This window comes from Perna viridis, chromosome 4 (genome assembly GCF_037379345.1).
Source record: "Perna viridis isolate PV_CMFRI_1.1 ecotype Kerala chromosome 4, ASM3737934v1, whole genome shotgun sequence".
Lineage (NCBI taxonomy): Eukaryota > Metazoa > Mollusca > Bivalvia > Mytilida > Mytilidae > Perna > Perna viridis.
Window position 1 is genome coordinate 7,799,438 of NC_142448.1, and position 22,087 is coordinate 7,821,524.

Sequence of the window (22,087 nt, forward strand, 5' to 3'; positions counted from 1 at the left end):
GTAAGATATCATACCAATGTTGTTTATTGTTATTGATGTTGGTGGTTTGTTAATAAAAATTCTCGAATTTCAAAAATACATTCAAAATTGTGGTGTATTAGCTATTAAACCATTACTTAAACTTAACAGCATATGTCTCTGAATTTGCCGCATTTATTCTTTCAATACATATCTGATTCTGTCATTTCATACGGATGTTTTGTATGTTTTATATATGTATATGCGCTTAAAAAAGTAAACAAATACAAAACACCTGTATATCAACTTTTACAAGGAAGTATCTAAAATCATAATAATTTATTGATATGATACTACCAGTCAATGTAATAATTAAAGATTTTTCATATGTTATAGTCTTAATTCTCTGTCAATCATCCAAGACGTACAGGGTATGATAATTATCACCCCATTATATCGCGCTTCATTGTTCTTGGTGCAGAGAAATTTTCCGATAGTGTATAAGTATGGTGAATTAGCCGCTAGTTATTTAACTACAGTTAGTGAATAATAGAAAACCTAATATAACTTACAGTCTCATAGATTTTTCCTATCCCATGAAAACGTTGCATAATTTAAAACACAGAGCTGATTTAGATATTGGTTATATCAATAAGAAGGCTGAGTAGGAATTGCTATACTGATGATGGGATTTTAAACCATTAACTCACAATGAAAAACTCAAAATAATGGAACTAACCTTTTAGTATTCCTCCGAAACATGCCTTTAATTAATTTTTACGATACTCGTTTTTCTTTTTATGAATGAGAAGACAAAAGGCCGGTTTATTAGGGTATAAAACCATTCGATGAGACTTGATAGAAGGTCATTAGTTAAATATCGACGGGTGATGTTCATGGAAAACAAATTCCTTTTACTAGGCAGTCGTTCTGCACCGATTTCACAGACTAGTGAGCAAGAGGACACATTCATAGAACGTCAGCAGTTATTTAACAGGCTGATGCCTGCAAGACAAACATTATTTATTTTAATTACAGTTGGATATTAGTGTATATCATATATGGATTTCACCGTTTACCTGATCACACAATATGAATGAAAGTCAATTTTTGAAACATAAATACCGTCATATTTATTGAGGATCTAATCTGTAGTTCTTGAAGTAAGTCTTATTTAGTTATTTTCTGAATATACTTTTGAAACAGTTTGCATGAGAACAAGACATCACAATATGTTAAATGGAAAATGTAAGATAATCTTTCAGATTGTTCTGTATTGTATTATAATTCTTATTAGGCATGTTGCACCACCTTGAATAATGGCAACTTCTTAAGTGTAGTTTTCAGCTGCACTTTTGTGTAATTATTTCGAAATATTAATTTTCTCTTGAATTGAAACCGAGTGGCTTTTTATAGGAATAACATAAATAAAAATAGCAACACAACGTAAAATATATGTATGAAATATTAAAATGAAATTCATCTTTTTTGTAAAATGTTTAACTTATAATTTTTCTTTTTGACAAATTCTAGTTAAGTAACGTTTTAATGTCTTTAATGAAATAAATGAACTATAATTATCACTTTTTGACTGCTGCAATATAGTTCCAGGACTGTTGAACAGGTGTCTGCCGATTTGTACATAATTGTTCTTTGTTTTAAAATGTTCTCTTTTTCTTTTTTTTCTTTTTAGCCTTTTTAACTGCCTTTAATAAATAATATTATCTCCGAGGATAATACTTAACATGTTTAAGGCAAGGCGATCTATGTTAGAACAGGGATTATGGACACCTCCTTGCTTTCTGATTCCATAAGTTCATGAGTCTTATTTGCATATCCACGGGTAGTATAAAGTGGTCGTGTTATGATAAGAAATAACCAGGACATACCGTACCATTTGTTTAATAAACAAATCTCTGTGTTGACGCATTTCAATGGTATTTTATGTTGTGGGTTGTCTGTAATAGCCCATCTTTGATAACCGAACCAATACGAGTCATTTGGTGCTCGAGTACTCGATTGAACAATGATAGATACAAAGTAATTAAGGTATTATTTCGTACATGTTTTCGGGGATTTCATTTTAATTATTGCGTTATCATATACTTTTACTTTCTTCGTTGTTTATGTTTTCTTGGTTGTTTCTCTGTTTAACTTTTTATTAACTCCAAAAAAAACAAACCGTCTTACAATCAATCTGAAGACGACGAAACGTTTGATTAAGTAGAAATACTTCAATTTAATAGGTATGAAAGTTGGCTTTAAATAGCGTACCTCCTCTGAATACTCATAATAACTGATAACAGAATGGCATCGGCTCTTTATGTGTTGAAGTGTTACAATACATAGGTGTAAAGTGGTGTTCTTGTTTTTTTTTTCAATTTATTCTAATCAATCCTGTGTTTTATTCGAATAAAGTGCGATAATTTTATCATATTCCACATGAAACATCTTCTACCCTGTGCGTAAAATTAATTTTTCAACAACAGTGAAAAGTTACACATAAGTAATAATATAATTTACGCTCATGATGAATTCATGTAAAATAGATTATGATTTTTTTTGGTTTTATACACAGGGAAGGTAGCTATTTATATGTTTCTTGGTTTGCAGCTTCAGTTCTCACTACGTGCTGTTGATTTATCATTAATATACGTAATGAATTTTCAACTTCAACGAAAAGATAAGATGTAAAAATTAGGAACAGGTAGCATATCTTCTTTATGAATAACTTTCTTGAATGGTAATTTTATTGGTCTAAATTTTGACATTTTAAAACCAGAACAAATGTAGTTTGTATTACTAAGCGATACACACTACCTCTTCTGTTACAATATCGTGTTTAATTTCCACCACCCATCAATTTGAAATTGCTTCTTGCATAACTAAATCCATCATATTTCAGAAACTTTGAAACACGTTACTAATTCACCAGTAAAAAAAAAACCCGAAATGATAGAAACTATGACTGTGATAAATATACGACCTAATTTTACTAATTAGCCATCACATAAACTAATACATGTAGTATACATATATGTAGCGGTAGACGCTGTATTTACTTCGTAGTTGGATAATGTGGAAAATAAAATCGAAATGTCAACATCAAATATTTGAGTTGAAAAGGTTAGGAATGTTGTTTCTAACAAGTAAAACTTGTGTTCGAATTTCAGATTTATGAAAAATCGAACGCATTTATGTAAAGAATAACAAATACTATTCACTGAGCGACATTTGGTTTTTTTTTAATTCCATTTTAGTTTAATTTGACTGTCCATTATACAATAATGTCGTTTATTGAATTAAAGAAAAGTCTACTGCGTTGAATTTATAGCAGTCTTTTATAAGTAAAAAGGTAGCAAAACAAACGCTAAAAAATGGAACAAGCAAATTAGTCAAGTGTAGATCAATAATGAACGGTCGTCTATTACATACCGCATTTGATCTTGCGTGACGGTGTGAATATTGCCCGAATTTTAAAGTTACATCCTCACATTATCAATGCTCCTAGTCCCTCCGATGTTAGAGGACAAATAACCCCTCGCATTGTAAGGATAAGTCAGGCACAAAGAATGCATATTAAAAGTCTTAAAAGAATAAGCATTTCTTGAACTTAACTATGATTTAAGTACTTCTCTGTCTGAAATGTGTCAAATGAAGAAAAAAAACTGCAGAGATTTTATTGCCTTAATCAAGTATTTATACCTGACAACCTGCAGAATTCAGCATCAAAATTGTTTGTAAAATTTACCCTTTTAAGATATTGATACTAGGTCAAATTTAGTTGAAATGCACTAAGGAAAAATGGCGGGACAATTTTCTAGCACTTTTTCCTTAAGCAGTCAAAAAATATATACATCACATATTTTCAGGATAAATTTAAATAGCTGTTCAGTTGTTTTCTAGATGTATTGAACATATTTTAGGTAAAAAAGACCAAAGTGAGAATTATGATGTGCCACCCATTGCCTGATTCTTACACAGAATGGTACTTAATCGTTTTCTTCAGTTACCTCCTTGGTTCCAGTTATGATCAGTTTTATAAGGTGGTTAATTTGCCTCTTTGTTCGCATTATATCCCGAGTTTTTTCGTTATTCATTTTAAAGTTTTCTAAATCTTAGAGAGGGAACTAAAGTTGACGATGGAATATTACAATTAGACGTAAACAAAAACGTCACCGGTCATGACACAACCCAGCGTCTCACCAAAGATGACATTACCCTGCGTCTCACCAAGGATGACATTACCCTTCCTCTTACCAAGGATGACATTACCCTGCGTCTCACCAAGGATGGCATTACCCTGCGTCTCACCACGGATGACATTACCGCGCGTCTCACGAAGCAAGACATTACTCTGCATCTCACCAAGGATGACATTACTCTGCGTCTCACAAAGCAAGACATTACCCTGTGTCTCACCAAGGATGACATTACCCTGCGTCTTACGAAGCAAGACATTACCCTGCATCTCACCAAGGATGACATTACCCTGTGTCTCACCAAGCATGACATTACCTTGCGTCTCACCAAGCATTGCATTACCCTGCGTCTCACCAAGCAAGACAGTACCCTGTGTCTCACCAAGCATGACATAACTTTGCGTATAACCAAGCATGGCAACACCCTGTGTGTTACCAATCAACAAACCTGAATGCAAGTATTATCCATTCATCGACTTTACTACAAAGCTTTGAAATAAAAATCCAAACAATCGTGTCTGAGAATGATTTTGGTAAGAAACAATGCCAAAATAATTTAAAATTATTATTATAGTACATACATGTAGTTAATATGCAAACTCTAGATTTCTGTAATAATTGCGCTCGTTTTAACAACATACACGAAACAATAATCCTTTGAACTCAGTAAAACAGCATGACGTCACAAGTTTTAAGTTTGAAATTTACGTGGAATAGCTGATGACTTAACCGATTGTATTTAGAGAAGTTGTTCACGTAATAACACACCACGGCTGACAAGAATATCGATACAGAATCGATACAGGAGACGACAAAAGTAAACTAGACATACCCTCTAAATCAAACGTCCCAAGATGATACTTTAATAATCTTTTCTCTACTTTTAGTCGTAATCAATACCAAAGTTAAAACATATATACTGTCACTTTACTTTTCACAGAAACACCCAGAGACAAGTAAACATCGATTTTTGATTACGGACTGACAGACAGTCATTTAGTGGAAGTAATTGAGAAAGACTTCCTAATTTAGGAATTCCTGATAATAATCGTTTTTGGCAATAGATAGCAGTGCAGTGGCGACTTATAATCAACCGTTTACACAAAAACACTCATTATCGTCTAGGGGAAATGACTTTAGCAATCAAATCCGGCTTTTCTGTCTTAACTGTAGATTCCTGACTTCTTATTTGGTCTGAACGGATTTCCCTCTTCAAAGACGGTTTCTGATGTTTAATGCCAGTTTCAGTTTCGACCCCGAGTCTGTGTTCCTACAGTGTAAACTGCTGTTAAATGAAGACAGATGATCGTATAATTGATTATAACATGGAATATTGGTATAAAACATTGTTGACGGCTAGCTAAAATGCCGATCAATGTTTACATTTACTCATTTCTCATCTTTGAAAACATAAATCTAGTAAATAACTGTTCAAGTACAGTATGATAAGGAAATACATCTTGATTGAGTATAGACTTATTAGGCAATGTGTTATTGAGGAGTACATAGCTAACTGTTCGATAGAACGGTAAGTGAAAAAGAGGAATATTTGTGTTTTGGAAAAATGTAACCCAAAGAAACCACAATGTCATATTGTGCTTTAACAGATAGATATTTGGCTAGAATGGCTAGAATGGTGTGTAATGGTATGATAAAGTATCCATTTCGTTATTTATCACTAATTTATTTTACTTTACTGATAGCATTCAGAGCTTATCTTTAAAAAAAAGAATATACATAAAATATTAAACTGAACCCAAAAATAAACAGTATCTATTTTAGCGCTACAACTTAACAAGTTGTTGACAATAAGTACACACTTGATTAGCGTGTGACTTTTTCACAAACAGTTTTGTAATTTAATCAATTTTCAAGTTTAAAAGGACTGCATTAGAAACTTTTCAATTTGAGACACTCAAAGTTTTTTTCTATCGATTATTGAGTAAAATAAGTTGTAACATTCAGTTTCAATGTTTGCACTCTTGCTTTATATATTACTAACTTCGATTAAATTATTATATTTTCAGAGATCTTGATGTTAATATGAGTATGATTTTGTTTGTTTTTTAGTCGATTAAGTTCTACGTCATTGTATTAAATCTGATGGTTAGAGTACATATATATAATAACAAATTAGTATACGTGTTAAATGAACAAAAACATCACTGAGTTACCTGATTATACTTGGTGTAATAATCAGAACAACGTTACATACAGTCGTACACCTACTATTTAGATGTAATCCTTGACAGCCAAAATATGTCACTTGGCATTTCTAATAGAATAAACTTCTAAGCGATGGCAATAGGACTGCTTTGCATTATTTCGATTTAATGGTGTCCTAATGTCTTTGTTAAACAAAAATGGTCGTTTGAAAATTAATAATACAATTTCAATTCCATGAACTCTCAAGTATCAGGATAAAAAATATTTCAAATTGACTAGATGAGGTGAAATTACACAGTTAATGTACATGATTTCTCAGTAGTAAAATATATCGGGAACTTTTTTTTTAATAACGGATATAGTGGGACATCAACATAAAGTGCATGATGACACTGTTTTTTTTTTTTTTTTTTTTTTTTTTTTTTTTTTTTTTTTTTTTTTTATTTTGAAAGATTGACTTCTAATTACGCCTTTTCAATTTCTATTAATTGTAAAAGACCAAATTTTTAGTAATTGCTTTGTAATAATTAGCCAGTCTTCTTTTAAAGAGTTGTTTTATTTTTATGTTAGGATTATACCTGATCACGCGATTCGACATAAGCCAATTACTTTTTGTAGTGTCATTAGATTTTTATCATATTGATACCAGGTAAAGAATTTTTTTGAATTGTTGGTATCCTTTTTATGGACAATGAACTGGAGTCATTGAAACAGGTCTGGATTTCATTAAAAATCTCAAGTCGAGATTTTCCTCAAATTCAAATCTTCAATTTCAAGTGATTTGATTCGTTGCAATTTGAATTGAAGAATGATTGTAGGAACACCCCAGTTTTAACCTGGCAGCCCGGGTAGTATTTTCGTTCCACAAATTTCTCTCAAATATTACCCCGGATCACCAGTGACGTCTACTGTCTTTTGATTGGCTGAGTGGATATGACATTATTTTGTTTATTTTATACGTTCTAATATTCAAATTTTTAAAAGCAACGTTTAAATATTTCTTCCAAATTACATAGATTACCTTTCGATACAAATGCACAATAAATAAGTTAATTTAGATAATTTCATCTTGGTTTTTTATTTTCTTTCATAAGCCTCAATTTACTCATATATTGTGCATATCCGGCGCTAGTGACCTGAGTCTATATTTTAGCGATCTTAGGGTCGCTTATGATATTGACCAGGGAACCAGATTAACCCAAGTTTGAGATTCGTTATGAAACCAGGCCCTGGCTTCACAATTTGAAAACCTCTGTGGGAGATGAAAAGAATAAACTTAAGACCTTAAGCGATGCTTTTTCGAAGTATCAACTTTTCTGTTATTATTGGTGAATGCAGTAATGTAGTAATGTCCTTACTCACACATTCCAATTTTGAATCTTTTAATATACTTTTCGTACAAAACCAGTTTTAAATCCAGAATTGAGTACAGAAGGGGCACTGATTGGTCTAATTAGGCTCCTATGCTATTCAGTGTTTTCTATGTAATCAAACAAATAAAAAGGGGTGGAACCTATAGATACGCTTTAATAGTAGGCTATGTTTCATCTGCTGTAATATTCAAAATGCCGCTATCATCGAATAGAAGTTTAGATTGACTATTTGTTTGTCATTTTTCAGTCTTTGTCAGAGCTTAGATGTCAAACTGTGCATTTATTTCTAGACAAGAAAAAAAACTGATACCTTTTAGTTCTACACATTAACCTCAGATACTCGTCACGACCAAAACCATATTGTCAGGTTATATGTACTCTCTCATAAAAGAAACGCAACATAGAAACATTTTTGTAAAAATGTTATTTTCTGTGTTTAAATAGGTTTATCAATTAAAATCATATTGAATCTATTAATTAAAAACCCATTTAAAGGTAGAAATCATTTAAATTCAATCAATCGAGAGCTGTTTAGGCCAAAATTAGTAACGTGTCACAGATAGAGCTTTATTTAAAAAAATGCACAATCTTGAAGAAGGATTCATGCGTTATTTAGTGGCGCGAAATTTGGGTATAAAACTCGGTGTTTATTCGTAAATGAATCCTGATTAGGTGAAGCTATGCCGAGGTTAGACGCTGCAACACATAATATAGCAATCGGACGACTCCAGACCGGGGAATCCCAAAATGCTGTTGCCAGACGTTACTTCGTTCACCGCAGTACAATATCTCGTCTATGGGAATGATACCAGCAGCAGGGTACTACACAAGACAGACACCGTTCAGGCGTCCACGTGTCACAACGGTAGCCCAGGATCGCTATATCCGCGTGAGAAATAGGACTGTCGCTGCAACAACAACAAATAACATTCCTAGTATACGCATAATCTCGGCACAGACCATTCGAAATCGCCTACATAACCACGGGCTGCGCCCAGAAGACCGTACTTTGGAGCCACTCTTGGACGCCAGCACCGCCATTCGAGTGTTCGATGGTGTAACACAGTTTGTGCCTGGAATCTACAGAAATGGAGACGCGTCCGGTTTGTGACGAATTTCGTTTTCAACTTGAAAAAAGAGACGGTAGAATACGTGTCATAATGAATGTTTCGCCCAGAATTGTGTCTTAGAAGTCGACAATTTCGGCGGATGCAGTGTCATGATGTGGGCGGGCATCTCATACGCCAGAAGAACACAGTTGGTACACATTCCAGACAACTTGAACGTGTCCTGTATCGCTACGAAATTCTACAGCCGCACTTATTGCCAGAGATTGATATCAACAGTGAAGTTTTCCAGCATGATAATGCCAGACCACACACAGTTCGTATTACTATTGACCGTTTGGAACAACAAAATGTAAATGTAATGCGCTGGCAATCAAGATCGCCAGATCGCAACCGCATTGAGTATCTGTGGGATGAATTAGACATGCCCGTGCGCCAACGCCAGCCACCATCGCAAATTCTTCAGCAACATGAGCAAGCACTACAGCAGGAGTTGCAAAGAATACTGCAGGCTCAAAGACAGGATCTGGTTGAGTGTCACGACGAGTTACAACTGTAAAACAAACAAATAGAGAACATAACATTTTTGTAAATTGATATTAAATTGAAAAATTGTTTGATCTATAGTGAAAGTTACACTATGACAATAATTGTGCCAAATTTCAGATTTCTATGTATCTTCTTTCTGTGATAAATGATGATTTTATTTGTGAAGTACATTGTTAATGTCATTATTTTCCTATGTTGCGTTTCTTTTACGAGAGAGTATATCCCCTCCCCATAATGCGTTGTTTATACTTTAATGATGCCTGCTTTTATTTGCTTAAAATCTGCTTTGTATCCGGTTGTTTGAATATTTTTTCCATTTGTAAAAACAGTCTTTCCTTAAAATTTTATTTTTCGGTTTTTATAATGATTTGTAGAAATCCAAATGGACCGCAAAAGACAGACCCAAAATGTATACTCCTTTTATTTTACAACTTGAAGCACATATAGAATCGATAGTATTGGAATCTCTGTTTGTTTACATACAAATGGTCCGTACACTCTGAAATGCTATCGAGTTGTACTTAAATTACCATTTGACTTTACTTAAAGATCGAATCAACCGTCCTTGGCTCATTAACCACTGAAGAGAGCGTTAAGCTGTGCATATCTTATCAATTCCTTCCACAGTTTCAATCGGCATTTATATTGTTTAAACTTTTTATTGTTCTTGAATGGTAATTGCAGCATTCGAACCTTAATAACAATTGAATGAATAAACATTTGATTTTATACGTTCGGATCATAAAATAAAACAAGTTATTAACATTTAATGGCATATGACATGTTTTCGAAATTATATCGCTGTCGATACATTCGTCAAATACCACGCAATCTAAATAAAAAAAAAACTTTCAAATTCATGTAATTGAAAAACAAGAACACTTTAAATTAAGGTACTGTCCTGCCACGACTTCATTATTAAAATATGAGGAAATCAAGGAAAGCAAGGGATCGAAAAAAGTACATTGTGTTAAATGTTAAACTTTTCCAAATTAAATTGGAAAATTCACATTTATTCACTTTCTCGTAGAATAACCATTTAAATGCTCTAGAGGGTAGAAATCTCGTTTTAAAGTAATTTTGTCTTCTTTCAATCGATACGTATTAAAGACAAGTAAGGATAAATCATCACACTGGGCCCTAAAATTCAAGAAAATTGAAAACTTGGATAAGACGATAAATCACCTCACTAGAAATTTCTATTGTGTTGTCTTTAGGAAATGGTTGTCTTAAAAAAATAAGTAAAATAAAACTATAACTGTTGTTACTTATCCTTTCTATCAATTTGTCATTCTTACATTCATAACTGAGTAACACAATTCCAAGGCTGAAACTTCAATATGGCAGTAGAACGACATCTTGCTTGTATAATGATCACTTGATCCAAGCATCATTTCCAAAATACATTGAAGTCATTAATGTAAAACTCTTTACTGTTAAATAACTACGAAAAGAAGGTTGAAATGGATTTCCCTGCTTTTGAATGATTGTTACAATTATAACACTTTAATTAATCTTATTTTTTTAGATAGAATATGGACCCTTGGATTATGTACCGTACTGTTTTGTTGCTGTTCACAGCTCCATTATGTACAGGTGAGTTTCTTTTGGCATTCTTTTCTATTCTAATTGGATAGACATATCATTTAACAGTAAGATGAATTCTCAAAAAAAACCCATGTATTTCATTGATGTACAAATGATATTTTAAGAACCTATGAATTTCTTAAATGATTCGTTGAATTATATATGTTTTATCTAGTAAGTCTTTACTACGTCTCCCTTATACGATTCATGGCTGGATACACTATTCGTTATTTCGTTTCGTTAATAAAGCAGTTTTGCTTGTATAGGGATACTTTATCTATACTTATTGAAAATTCCTAAGGTGGGCGAAGATTCAGTTCGTGGATGAAAATACCGAGTATATTATTTAGCCAGAAAAAGTGCCAAATTAAATTGGAACCACATCTACTTTTTAGTTCACCTGGCCTTAGATGAGCTATTGCCATCACTTGGCGTCCGTCGTCGACGGTAACAATTCTTCAAACATCTTCTCATCGAAAACAACTGAATGGATTTGTATGAAACTTAATGTGATTGTTCCTTAGGGTATCCTTCACAAAATGACCGCCTGGATTTTAATCTGTTAAAAACATTGCCGCTGTTACTAAAAATAGAACATAGGGGTCAGACAGCAGCTTTTTGCTTATATCTCCAAAACCGTTCGTTTTAACCAAATTCTGAAATGTGGTAAAAGTGCTCACCATGATGAGATCTATCTGTGATGTAATTTTGGTGAAGATCTGTTGACCCATGTTATTGCCTTTTTTGGACGTTTTTTTTTACTGTTTTTGATGTTATTACTTTAAAAGATTTTCTCCTCAGAAACTACTGTGCAGAATTCAATGAAAGTTAGTATTACTGTTTCTTTATGATATCGTGAACAAAATGTTCGTTTGGATTTTTAATTGGTGAAAAACATTGCTGCTGTTAATGAAAATAGATCATAAGAGTCGAAATACAGTTTTTTTGCAAATAACTCAAAAACTGTTGAGCAAAATTGAATAAAAAAACTGATGGAGAATTATATTGTTCACCATCAGAAGACGGACCTTCGTCAAACTTTTCAAAATGACTTGTTGAATGTTGTAGGAGTTATGGCCTCTGAAAACATTTTTTGTCTTTTTTCACCTGTACTACTCTCTGAAACCGATTGCAATAAAATTTGATAAAAGTTGGCATAGTTTTTATTAGGGTTTCGTGCACAAACTGATTATTTAAAATTTTTCCGTCGGTTAAAAACGTGGCCGTCGTTACTAACAATAGAACATAGGGGTCAAAATGTTTTTTTTTACTATTTTTCCTCAATTATAAAAGAATAATGAAAATGGAAGCTACTCATAAGATAAATACGATATTCTGAGTTGACACTCAGTTTTGAAATTATTTTTAGGCGGCAATTTTCAAAATAGCTGCCATTTTGCAACCATTTTCACCAGTTGCTTATATTTCAGTGATTTTTGGTTTTGCTGGGAAACTAGGTGTTTTAAGTTGAATGGTGATGACATAAGATGGTTCTGGGCGGCCATTTTCCCGCCAATTTTTATACTTGCTTTGATTTCAACAATAATTGGTTTATATAGTTAACATGGTCTCCTGATATGAACGGCGATGATGAAATGTGGGATAGCCATGGTTTAACTCCATTTATGTTTTTTGAAACAAATGTATATTGGGCTAATGTCCTCATAGACCCGGTTGAATAACATGGCAGAGATTTTAAAACACATTTCAAACATTTACAGTGCTTTAGGTACTCTTTTGAACTTACAGCATTCATCAATAAATGCTCTTTTTCAGCATTTTTTTTTTGTCAAACATGGTAACAAAGCATTATACATTACTTACATGTTAATAGGGCATGGTTTGGTGAGCGATTCTGGCTATTTGGGAGCCACTTGTTTAGTCTTGAATTATTAAGTCCTTTCAAAATACGACATTCTCTGGCTGTAGACAAAACAAGTTTAACATGTTTATTTTGATATGTGTGACGTCATATTGAGATATCGACGATATTAAGAAGTCAAACATTGTAGACCGTCTTACATTCAGTCTTGAATTTCGTGGTTCTGTAAATTACACCTAAAATGATAATGAAATGACAAAGAAATCAAATGGTTTAAGTTTCTAAAATCAGTTTTTTTGTATGTTATTGTACTATTTACAATACCGGTAAATGATAGGATAAAAACAACAGTTCTTTTTTAAACTATCATCGTTATGTAAAATCCATTTTATTCTTCTTAAAGAGAATAAAAGAAGTCGGTTCAATGCTCTTTACTTTCATCATATTGCATGACGGTTGATGCATCTTGTTTATAAGAACATACTAGCAAACCATCGACAAGAACCTGATTGCTACTGAATACTTAGGATCATATTGCAAACATCCAATTGAGTGATGATTCTTTACAGAAGGTATCCCGTGGTGCCAGCCCGTACATCAAACCTATATCATTATTGTGTGAAAGCTTTTTCAATTCACTATATGGTTATTTATAAGAGTTATTATGGCGAGAGCCATTTTAGTTTTTGATGTTATTTGACTTCAAACACACCCTTTGATAAGTCTATATGAATGGAGATTGTATTCAAAGCTGTGTATGGCTTCCCTGTGTTTACTTCATTAAAATAGTCAAAATAATCAACATGTGGTGTTTGAATCACGAATTACCACAAAAATGTAATCCATATACTCTGTAACATTTTAGTCGAATTTCATCATTTTAGAATCCCGTACTCAGTTCCAGTTGTGAAAAAGTTTAAATTCGTTGCTTTTTAAAATCCGAACAGACAGATGTTTTTAAGTGTCAGACAAGATGTTTTTAAGTGACAGACAGATGTTTTTAAGTGACAGACAGATGTTTTAAGTATTTGAATATGTAAGAATCAGGCAAAGAATCAAGCAAAATTGAAAAATTAATTATCATGTTATTTGACAATATAAGTTCTTAGTTTATGGGGTTTTGAAGACGAATAAGATTTCATAGAAAGACTTGTGCGGTTTTTTTTCACCATGATTAGCACACTGCGTACTTCTTACAGATAATACCCGTATGACGTCACGCGTACCAACTTCGAATATTTAATCCCGGTATATCTAAATACCCTGAAACAGGAAGGATCGGACGCAACTACGCAATGTATAGTATTATAAGCGACAATATACATTATGTACTACGTTTTATAATTAAACAGAATGCCTTAATTTTTCTTCGAAATTTGAATGACTATTGAATCACCAAATGTATACTCATATGCAATATCATCTGCTGCTGGTATAGTTCACATCTCTACCTAAAAATTGAACATATAAACTTGTTTGGTGCATTAAGGTAAACTGCGTGAGTTTTCTTCATTGGGCCAGGATTACATTGCTGACTTGGATTAAGCCCCTTACGTACTCTGTACGACAATTCTAATTAAAGTCTTAAAACAGAACACATTTCTTTGAATATTATAAAAAAAATAGCTGCATAAAAAGTCATTTAGAATGTTTTAACTAAATATTTTACTCGGGATCAGGTGGAAATTTTTTTCTCTTAGAAATGTAACTAGATCAGTCTTTGTAGGGTTTAATGACAACAGGCATTTCATTTCCATTACCATACATTAACGGAACAATTAATGTCCCTATTTATAGGTTTGGTTTGCCTTTTATACTAAACATTTACTTTGTTTAATTAGAAAGAGGTCTCCATCTATCGATTAGTAGTTGACTACAAATAGTTTTTTGTAACAATTACATACTTTTAAGCAGGAAACCAACAACTATTTATACCATTTAATTTTTCATTTTTGACATTGAAATCTTACTTTAATCAAGAAGTTTTATATTCAGTTTTAAGGACGGATAAAAGTATTTATAAACATCATGATTGTTATGCATTTTGTACAGAAAAAAGTTAAATGAATGAAAAGTGGACAAAAGTAAATTTTGAAGCAGCTTATAAAGCAGTAATGTATTGTATACATTGTATGGCGAAAGTAGAAATCATTTCCAGTCTTATTGTATACATTGTATGTCGAAAGTAGAAATCATTTCCAGTCTAATGCGGTATGAAGTTGTGTATTGTTTTATATTGTGAACATGCAAATTTAAGATACTCAGCGACACCTGTCTAATCGAAACCCTGAATAATATTGAAATCTGTCTAAACCAGACTTTTTTACAGTTCTTTTTTTCATCAATTTTAATGTTTGTAAAATCTGGTATACTAAACCTTCTAAACTGAACGCATTTAATAGTCCAAGAGGGAACGGTTTGGTTTCACTCGGTGATGTTAAGTTGTTATATACACGTGAGCTATTTTCTAGTATTCACCTTATTCCGGAATATTAACCGAAGTTTCCATAGATTTAACTTAATTCCAAGTCTATCTATCAAACTTGAATAACAAATATTTATTTCGATTTTTTTTTTGCAATTTGAAAGTCTGGATAGTTTCCAAAAAGATGTCTTTTGTACTCGTCATTTCATGCAAAAGTGAAGATACGATATATCATTCTTGGTAGTGAGACATGCTTATCTCACCCTTTATTCATTAAACGGACACCAAGGACAATGTTTGATATATGACCACAGCATAAAACATAGAGCACAGTCCCGAGCTAATCTCTGTAGTATTAGGGATAGATGCATTAAGTGTCTAGACGCGGTTGTTATGACAACTGATCAGCATTTTAATTCCATGTTTCCGATTTTCTTTTGATCAAATATGGAACGTCAAAAATATCTTTGTGCATGTTTAGATGAAAATAATATGCTAACATTGCCCAAGAACATATTAACCATTACATTGAGGAAACAAATCAAGTAAATATTTTTTTATTTACACGCCTTTGAATTAAGATAACAACAAATAATACGTAAAATACTAAGGTCATCTAAATCCTCAAAAGTCTCTTAATATACTACGAATCGGAGTAAAAAGGCATTATTTAGTCAAATACGACTTCTACATAATTTTTACATTTTATACAGCTTAATTAGGCTGGTTCGCTCGAAAAAAATATATTCTTAACGTTTGAATGATATTCGTTTAAGCTTCCCGCTAAGTTCAAGAATTAATTAAATATGATGTCACACGACATTTTAATGAAATGATTATTCTGAATCAGGAAGCGAAATTGACCAACGTTTCAATATAAATCAAAACTTTCCGAATAACTACAAAACGGGTATGTCCTTCATTTGATGTAATTTTTATAATTGTAAAATTAAATACGCATTTATAGCTTTTTTCCATTTTCAAGAAGCAGGTACGATCATTACCGATATATCTAATGATTTTCTGGTAAACATTTTGTTCATTTGGACAATTCAGATTCTTTTGGGAAATGTGAGAACAACACAGAGAGTATGATAACACTGGTAATGACATCAAACTATTATTTCACTGTGAACTATTTTATACATCTATGAGAACAAAGCAACGTCTAAGAGACTCCAAGTCTCTTGACATTCACTTTTCAAATGGGAAATTATTTTCACATTAATTTTGCATTAAGTATTTTTATTCGTGCACTTTCCATTATATACATGTACTTTTTTTTATTTTGTAATGACTTAGTAAACATCATGCATTTTGAATGCTAAATACAGCTGAGGTTGCAGTGACCGAAAATCTTGACCATTTCCTGAAATAGTTACTAAAGGGGGCTAAATCTCTTATACAACCATTGTAACTTTCTGGAATATGTATAATGTTATTCTTTTATACAACTGAATATACCCTTTTGTGATATACAAAATATGGGTATAGTTTCACTGGGCAAAGATCACTTTGATAACTTAGAGCTCATTTACAATCTCAGTTATAAACTCGGTTGATATAGGGTGATAATTTACTGAATAAAGAAATGTACACCTTACATAAATGTTATCTCCTTTTATGACCTAATACAAAATTAGTTTTTAATGACGGAGATGCAGCGACCCTCTTACTTGTAAAATATGTATTCATATTTTGTTAGTTATACTATTTCAATTAACTTGGATGACTTCATGGTCTTTGTATCAATTGGGTTGTTTCATCTGGTATCTTTTGTTTCCATTATAACATGAAAAGAATGAAAACACAATTACAAGGATTTTCACACATATATCGTTATCGAATAAACTGTAAAGTTGCAAATTTCCGTGAGTTATTCAGTTTTCGTTTTTGTGTTTCAATTATCAGAAAAAATATTGATAAATAAATAAACAAATAAAATGATAAATAAATGAATATGATTGCTGGATTTTAGAATAGGTCTTCACCAGAAAGCTGTGAAAAAAAATAGTTCACACTAACGACAACAAATGCAATTTTGTGTGGTCAGAAGGTGGTTTTACAAAGCTGCTTATATGTGTCATGAACTTTTACTTTTTTGTTATGGATTGGTAGTCTTCTTATTTACTATACCCATGTGTAACGGAGAACTCTTTGTTCATTATTTAATTGGCACTATAGTTTATCTATTGTTGATACCTTCTATGGTATTTTGCAATATATTCTCTGGAGAAAGCCTTTAATCAGTCCGACATACACAAAGTGTAAACTTCTTATTATGACGTGTTATTGTCTAAACATACAAGGCCTTCGGAGATTTGACAATGACATTATGTTTTTATTGTGAAGGTCAATAGAACATCATCACTATTCACGAGCAGTTCATACTGCTGGGAAATGTAAAACAATTGGATGTAAAAAATGTGCAAAAAATATATCAAGAAGAGTTGTTTTTGAACGTCGACATACAGCTGGTCCATTACGGATCATTTCCCACCATTTCTACATCATTTACATTATTATGAACTTTGTTAAATTAAATGATTTTGCCGTGGTGTGAATCTCTCCGTTGTTTTCATGGGTCCCCTTTTTCGTCTCCGTGACTCTGTCTTGACGAAGTGTCGGGAGGTACATTATTGTTGCAAGTTTACAAACTTTAAACGGATTTTACTCACTTGCAATGTGACAGATGCCTGTGATAGAACAGAATTAACCTTCCGGAACAACTAATGTCACTTCCATTTTTTTTTGTTGAAGTTCATATTGCAAGTGCTTTGTTTATATGATGTCTTCGGTTTTATAATGCATTTGTATTTAAGTGTGTTCACTTCATTGCGTATGTAGGTCGTCTTTGTTGCCTGTTTTAATGTTCGGGCCATATACTTCGATTTTGATGTATCTGAATTGTCCCATTATTGCATTTCTTGTATTTTTTGTCAATATTTATTATTAAGCAACACATTGCAAAGTTTAAATTATCACACGTCAGATTTATTAAGCTTGGTTGAACAAAAGGAATCGAATGACAATTTACTCTTTGACTTTAAAGTTTAAGCAAAATCAGTTCAATATGATATTTTTGCGAGTCTGAGTTGTTTACTTGGTGTTATGTTTGTGTGATAATAGCGAGCATAAAGTGAGTTCAGCAGCAACGTGTGTATACGTGAAAATAGAATTCTTGAGATGGTTCCCCGTAATAGTCATTAGCCTATTCGGAATACTTTCGGTGGTCAGCAGAAACTGCCGTAAAAGGTCATCGGGATCAATAAACAAAATTAGATAAGAATTAATTTTAATTTATATCACTGAAAATATACAGTCTTTTCAATGCATTATTTTTCCTGCTTCATGAATATTCGTGGAAGTTCGAGAAAGGCTTCATGCGCTGACAGGTGTATTTACGCGTCTCTCTTCGCTGTTCCACTTACTGTTCAAGATCCTAACCCGCATTGGAAAAAATATAGCCTCGACTGTATGGTTCAAATAGAAGCATAGCTTTTGTAAGCTATGGAAGGCAATCATATTTGGAATTTCTGTAAAGCTGTCAGTTTCGTTAACGTCACAGTTTATTTGTAAAATATTCCCACCATCCGTTGAGAACTGTTATCATTCCGGACTTTGTACATATATGATAAAGCTGGAGCTGCTCGTAAGTTAAAAGTGAAGGTTAAAAAAATTGAATTTCTTGGTGTTCGCTTCTATAGACAATATATATGCCTGCACCATATCATTTTGTTTTATATTTTACCTTGTCTTTATATTACATGTTTGTGTGCTCGATTTGTTTGTTTTGGGTTGTTTATTACATGTCTCTATTTTGGTGTTGTCTCTTGGTTCAATTGTTTATTATTTTCTTGGCATACTTTTTGTGGGAATTATGAATGTGATAATACATATACTTTTTGAAAATTGAGAGAAAGAAAATGTAATGTTTCTATAATTACTTCACAAAGATGATTAAAAAACATTTGTTTCCGACTGATAAGCTTCAGGTAAAGTTGTATATCTGTCCAAAACTTGTAAGATAGTAGTCTACTGTGTTATTTACAGCAACATATATAGTGTATTTTGAAGTAGACGTTTATATTCTTAGTTACACTGTGCATTATTCTGTCAGTACGGAGAATTATCGGTCAATAAAACTTATATTGGGCGAGACATCAGCGTGCTTTGGTATAAATTTATTTGCTAGATAAATCCCTGTATTACGACGATAATGAATAATTTTGTAATAAATTAATGCTTGCTTCCTAATGTTTTTACATTTATACAAGAAGGGGGATGAGTAACCGAATTTCGTACAGTATACTTTATGATATAGAATGACCTATTATCCACTCCTTGAAAGGAATTTTCTTGTGATATGTCATCACTTACTGTCTAGATTTTTTTTTGCTAGTCGTTGTAACATAAATAGAACATAAATGCACATGGAGTGTTTGATACATAAGAACGATTTATTATCATTTAGCTATTATCAAGGTGGTATAATCTAATCTAATTTTGTCTTGGTACTTGTTCGGTCCCGGCGAAGAAGGTTTTCTATACCACATCTTTTTTTTCTGTACCCAACGCTTGTTACATTTCTTTGTATTTTTTTCGCTTGTGAAAAGAATGTCATTATAATCCAGTGAATAAAATATAAGAGTTTTTTAAGCATTCAATTTAAAAGGTTCGACCAGTTGTTAATTAGACTAAACTTGTGGTATTTACTGCGCCCCCAAATCAAATGTAATGTCATATATAACAATCGGAGAATCCAATAACACATTATTAGGGCTTATGCATTTCTAGAGGAAACAGTTCATTGCTGGGATCCTACTCAAATTCCAACGATTACTATACGACCTAGTTTTCATAAAAAAATATATCCATAGTGAACACACTTACGTGTCACTAACGAAAATGAAGTAAAATGAAGAAAATTTACGTATTTTTGTTGTTTATTACAAATCTCTTGTTTAAAACTCAATGGCATTCTTTTTATGATCATTTATAGTTATATACATTGTTTGATAATATCTGTTTTACATTGTCATCAATGATGATGGTTTAATACTTGTACTTTTCTTATGATCTGTAAATGTCATATAATAAATACCGTACAAACAATCCATTAATGTGTTTGTAAGACAACATAATGACAACACTACTCTTCACTTCTTAGTTCCTTTGAACTTCTGATTGGACAACTCATATAAAATCCTCTCCACGTCTCAGCTGACAATACTTGTCACATACACGATATGGTTTCTTTTATCAAACCCCTGTTAATCAATCATAATCATACTATCTAAAAATAAGAAGACTGATTAACGTAGTAACACGGATTTATGCATGTTTGGATTTAAGAAGAGTTTTACTGTTCAAGCAATATTCCAGCATTTAAAAAAAATCATAGTAAATGTTTCTGCCATTTATATAATGATAGTGAACATGACATTTTATCAAAATTCAGAATAGAACAATTAGTAAACCACACAACGTGAAAAATACTAATTTTAACCCATAATAACACAAATTATACAAAAGAATTCAAATATTTGAAAACAAGCAAACTATGACGACAACAAATGAAACGCAAAAAAAAAAAATATTAAATAATCATTAGTTCATCTTCATCTCTTTTTCAAAAATTGAAACACGCTGTCCCTGACTTAAGCGAACTCTTTGTTCTTACAAATAATATCAGATAATTAATGTGACTTTAAGTACCAGTCTTTACAAAATTCAGACAGAAGACGATTTATTCATGTCAAAAACCCACCGAACTCAGTTTTATTTCTTGTTCAGAAACCGTTATAGATCACATAACCAGTAGAAGTTTTTTTCATTTGTAGGTTGCGCTTTTGAGATAAAACTTATACAGATTGTACATGAAATTAGCACCTTGCAAGAGTTAACGTTCTTGATTTGGTTTGATGTTGTTGATTTTAGTGGGAAGTTTAAGTGTAGTTTTCTCAAAAGTACAGATTTAAATACCGAAAGGACTATTGTTACATAAAAATATAGCATATGTGGACCAAAAAGCATCGTCTGATCCATGGGTATTTCTACACAATGAATCACTTTACCACGCGCAGTGGCTTATTTTGGTATGGACTGGTACTTAAAAAGTCTTTCAAAGAACATAGACTATTTTATCAAGTCATGTCATTTCTGTTTTTCTTTAACATAATTTTATAAGAGTTACGAAGCATTGTTTTGTGTTACATTAGGCTTACACAGACAAAAAAGAATTTCCATTCCTATGAGAATAGCTAAATTTGATATGTAACTTATAACAAGCTTGCCTAATGCCGTTACTTTTGGTGGATATCCAGATTCGCTTTCAGGATTAAGTAACGTCTTGTTTCCGACGGGTCTATGATAAAATTACTAACCACTTAAAAGTTCATATTGTGTCGACTGGTAGTCCTTAAGGAAACATAGCGTTTATACATCAAATTCGCCAGGGACTGCTAGCGGACTTCTCCGAGGAGCCGCTTTATTGGAGTCTGTTCAATAAATAGATCAAACACAATGTCCTAAATCGTGATGATTGGTCCATTAGTTGTCACCTCGAAACTTTGCTAAAATATTATATCGTGTCTATACGCCAACTAACAATTCAGCAGAAACCCAGAAATGAAGTTTCTTAGTCATATACATCACCAAGTCTTTATATGTTGCATAGTATTTCCTTCGTTACCATGACGACAGATTGATTTCTTTTTAAAGTGACCATATATCAACGCACAAAAACAAATCGAAATGTATATCTAGAAGAAACGATATTTAATTTAGTGAACAACGGCGTTCAAACATTAAAACGATATGTCTATACAGGTATCATTAAAACTCGATCTGACTCTTCAGTATCCAAGCAGAACAAACTCTTTGCATGTCTTCTAATATTTCATCTAGGCATCAACTCAAAGCTTGGAATTTCAAGG

At 32.3% G+C, this 22,087-nt stretch overlaps 1 protein-coding gene across 3 annotated transcripts in view; it reads left to right on the forward strand.

The window, feature by feature from the left end:
- Positions 1-452: 452 nt before the first annotated feature.
- Positions 453-22,087, forward strand: part of LOC148618709 (neuronal acetylcholine receptor subunit alpha-9-like) — a 37,632-nt gene continuing 15,997 nt past the window's right edge. The window contains exons 1-2 of one of the 3 annotated variants that reach the window (XM_088577874.1): positions 453-1,121; positions 10,844-10,911. In XM_088577874.1, coding sequence (XP_088434000.1) covers positions 10,851-10,911 — 61 coding nt within the window. In that variant the 5' untranslated portion in view covers positions 453-1,121; positions 10,844-10,850. Of the gene's footprint in view, positions 1,122-5,545; positions 5,689-10,843; positions 10,912-22,087 lie in introns of those variants that run through there. The other 2 variants (XM_088577873.1, XM_088577875.1) reach the window with 2 other exon arrangements.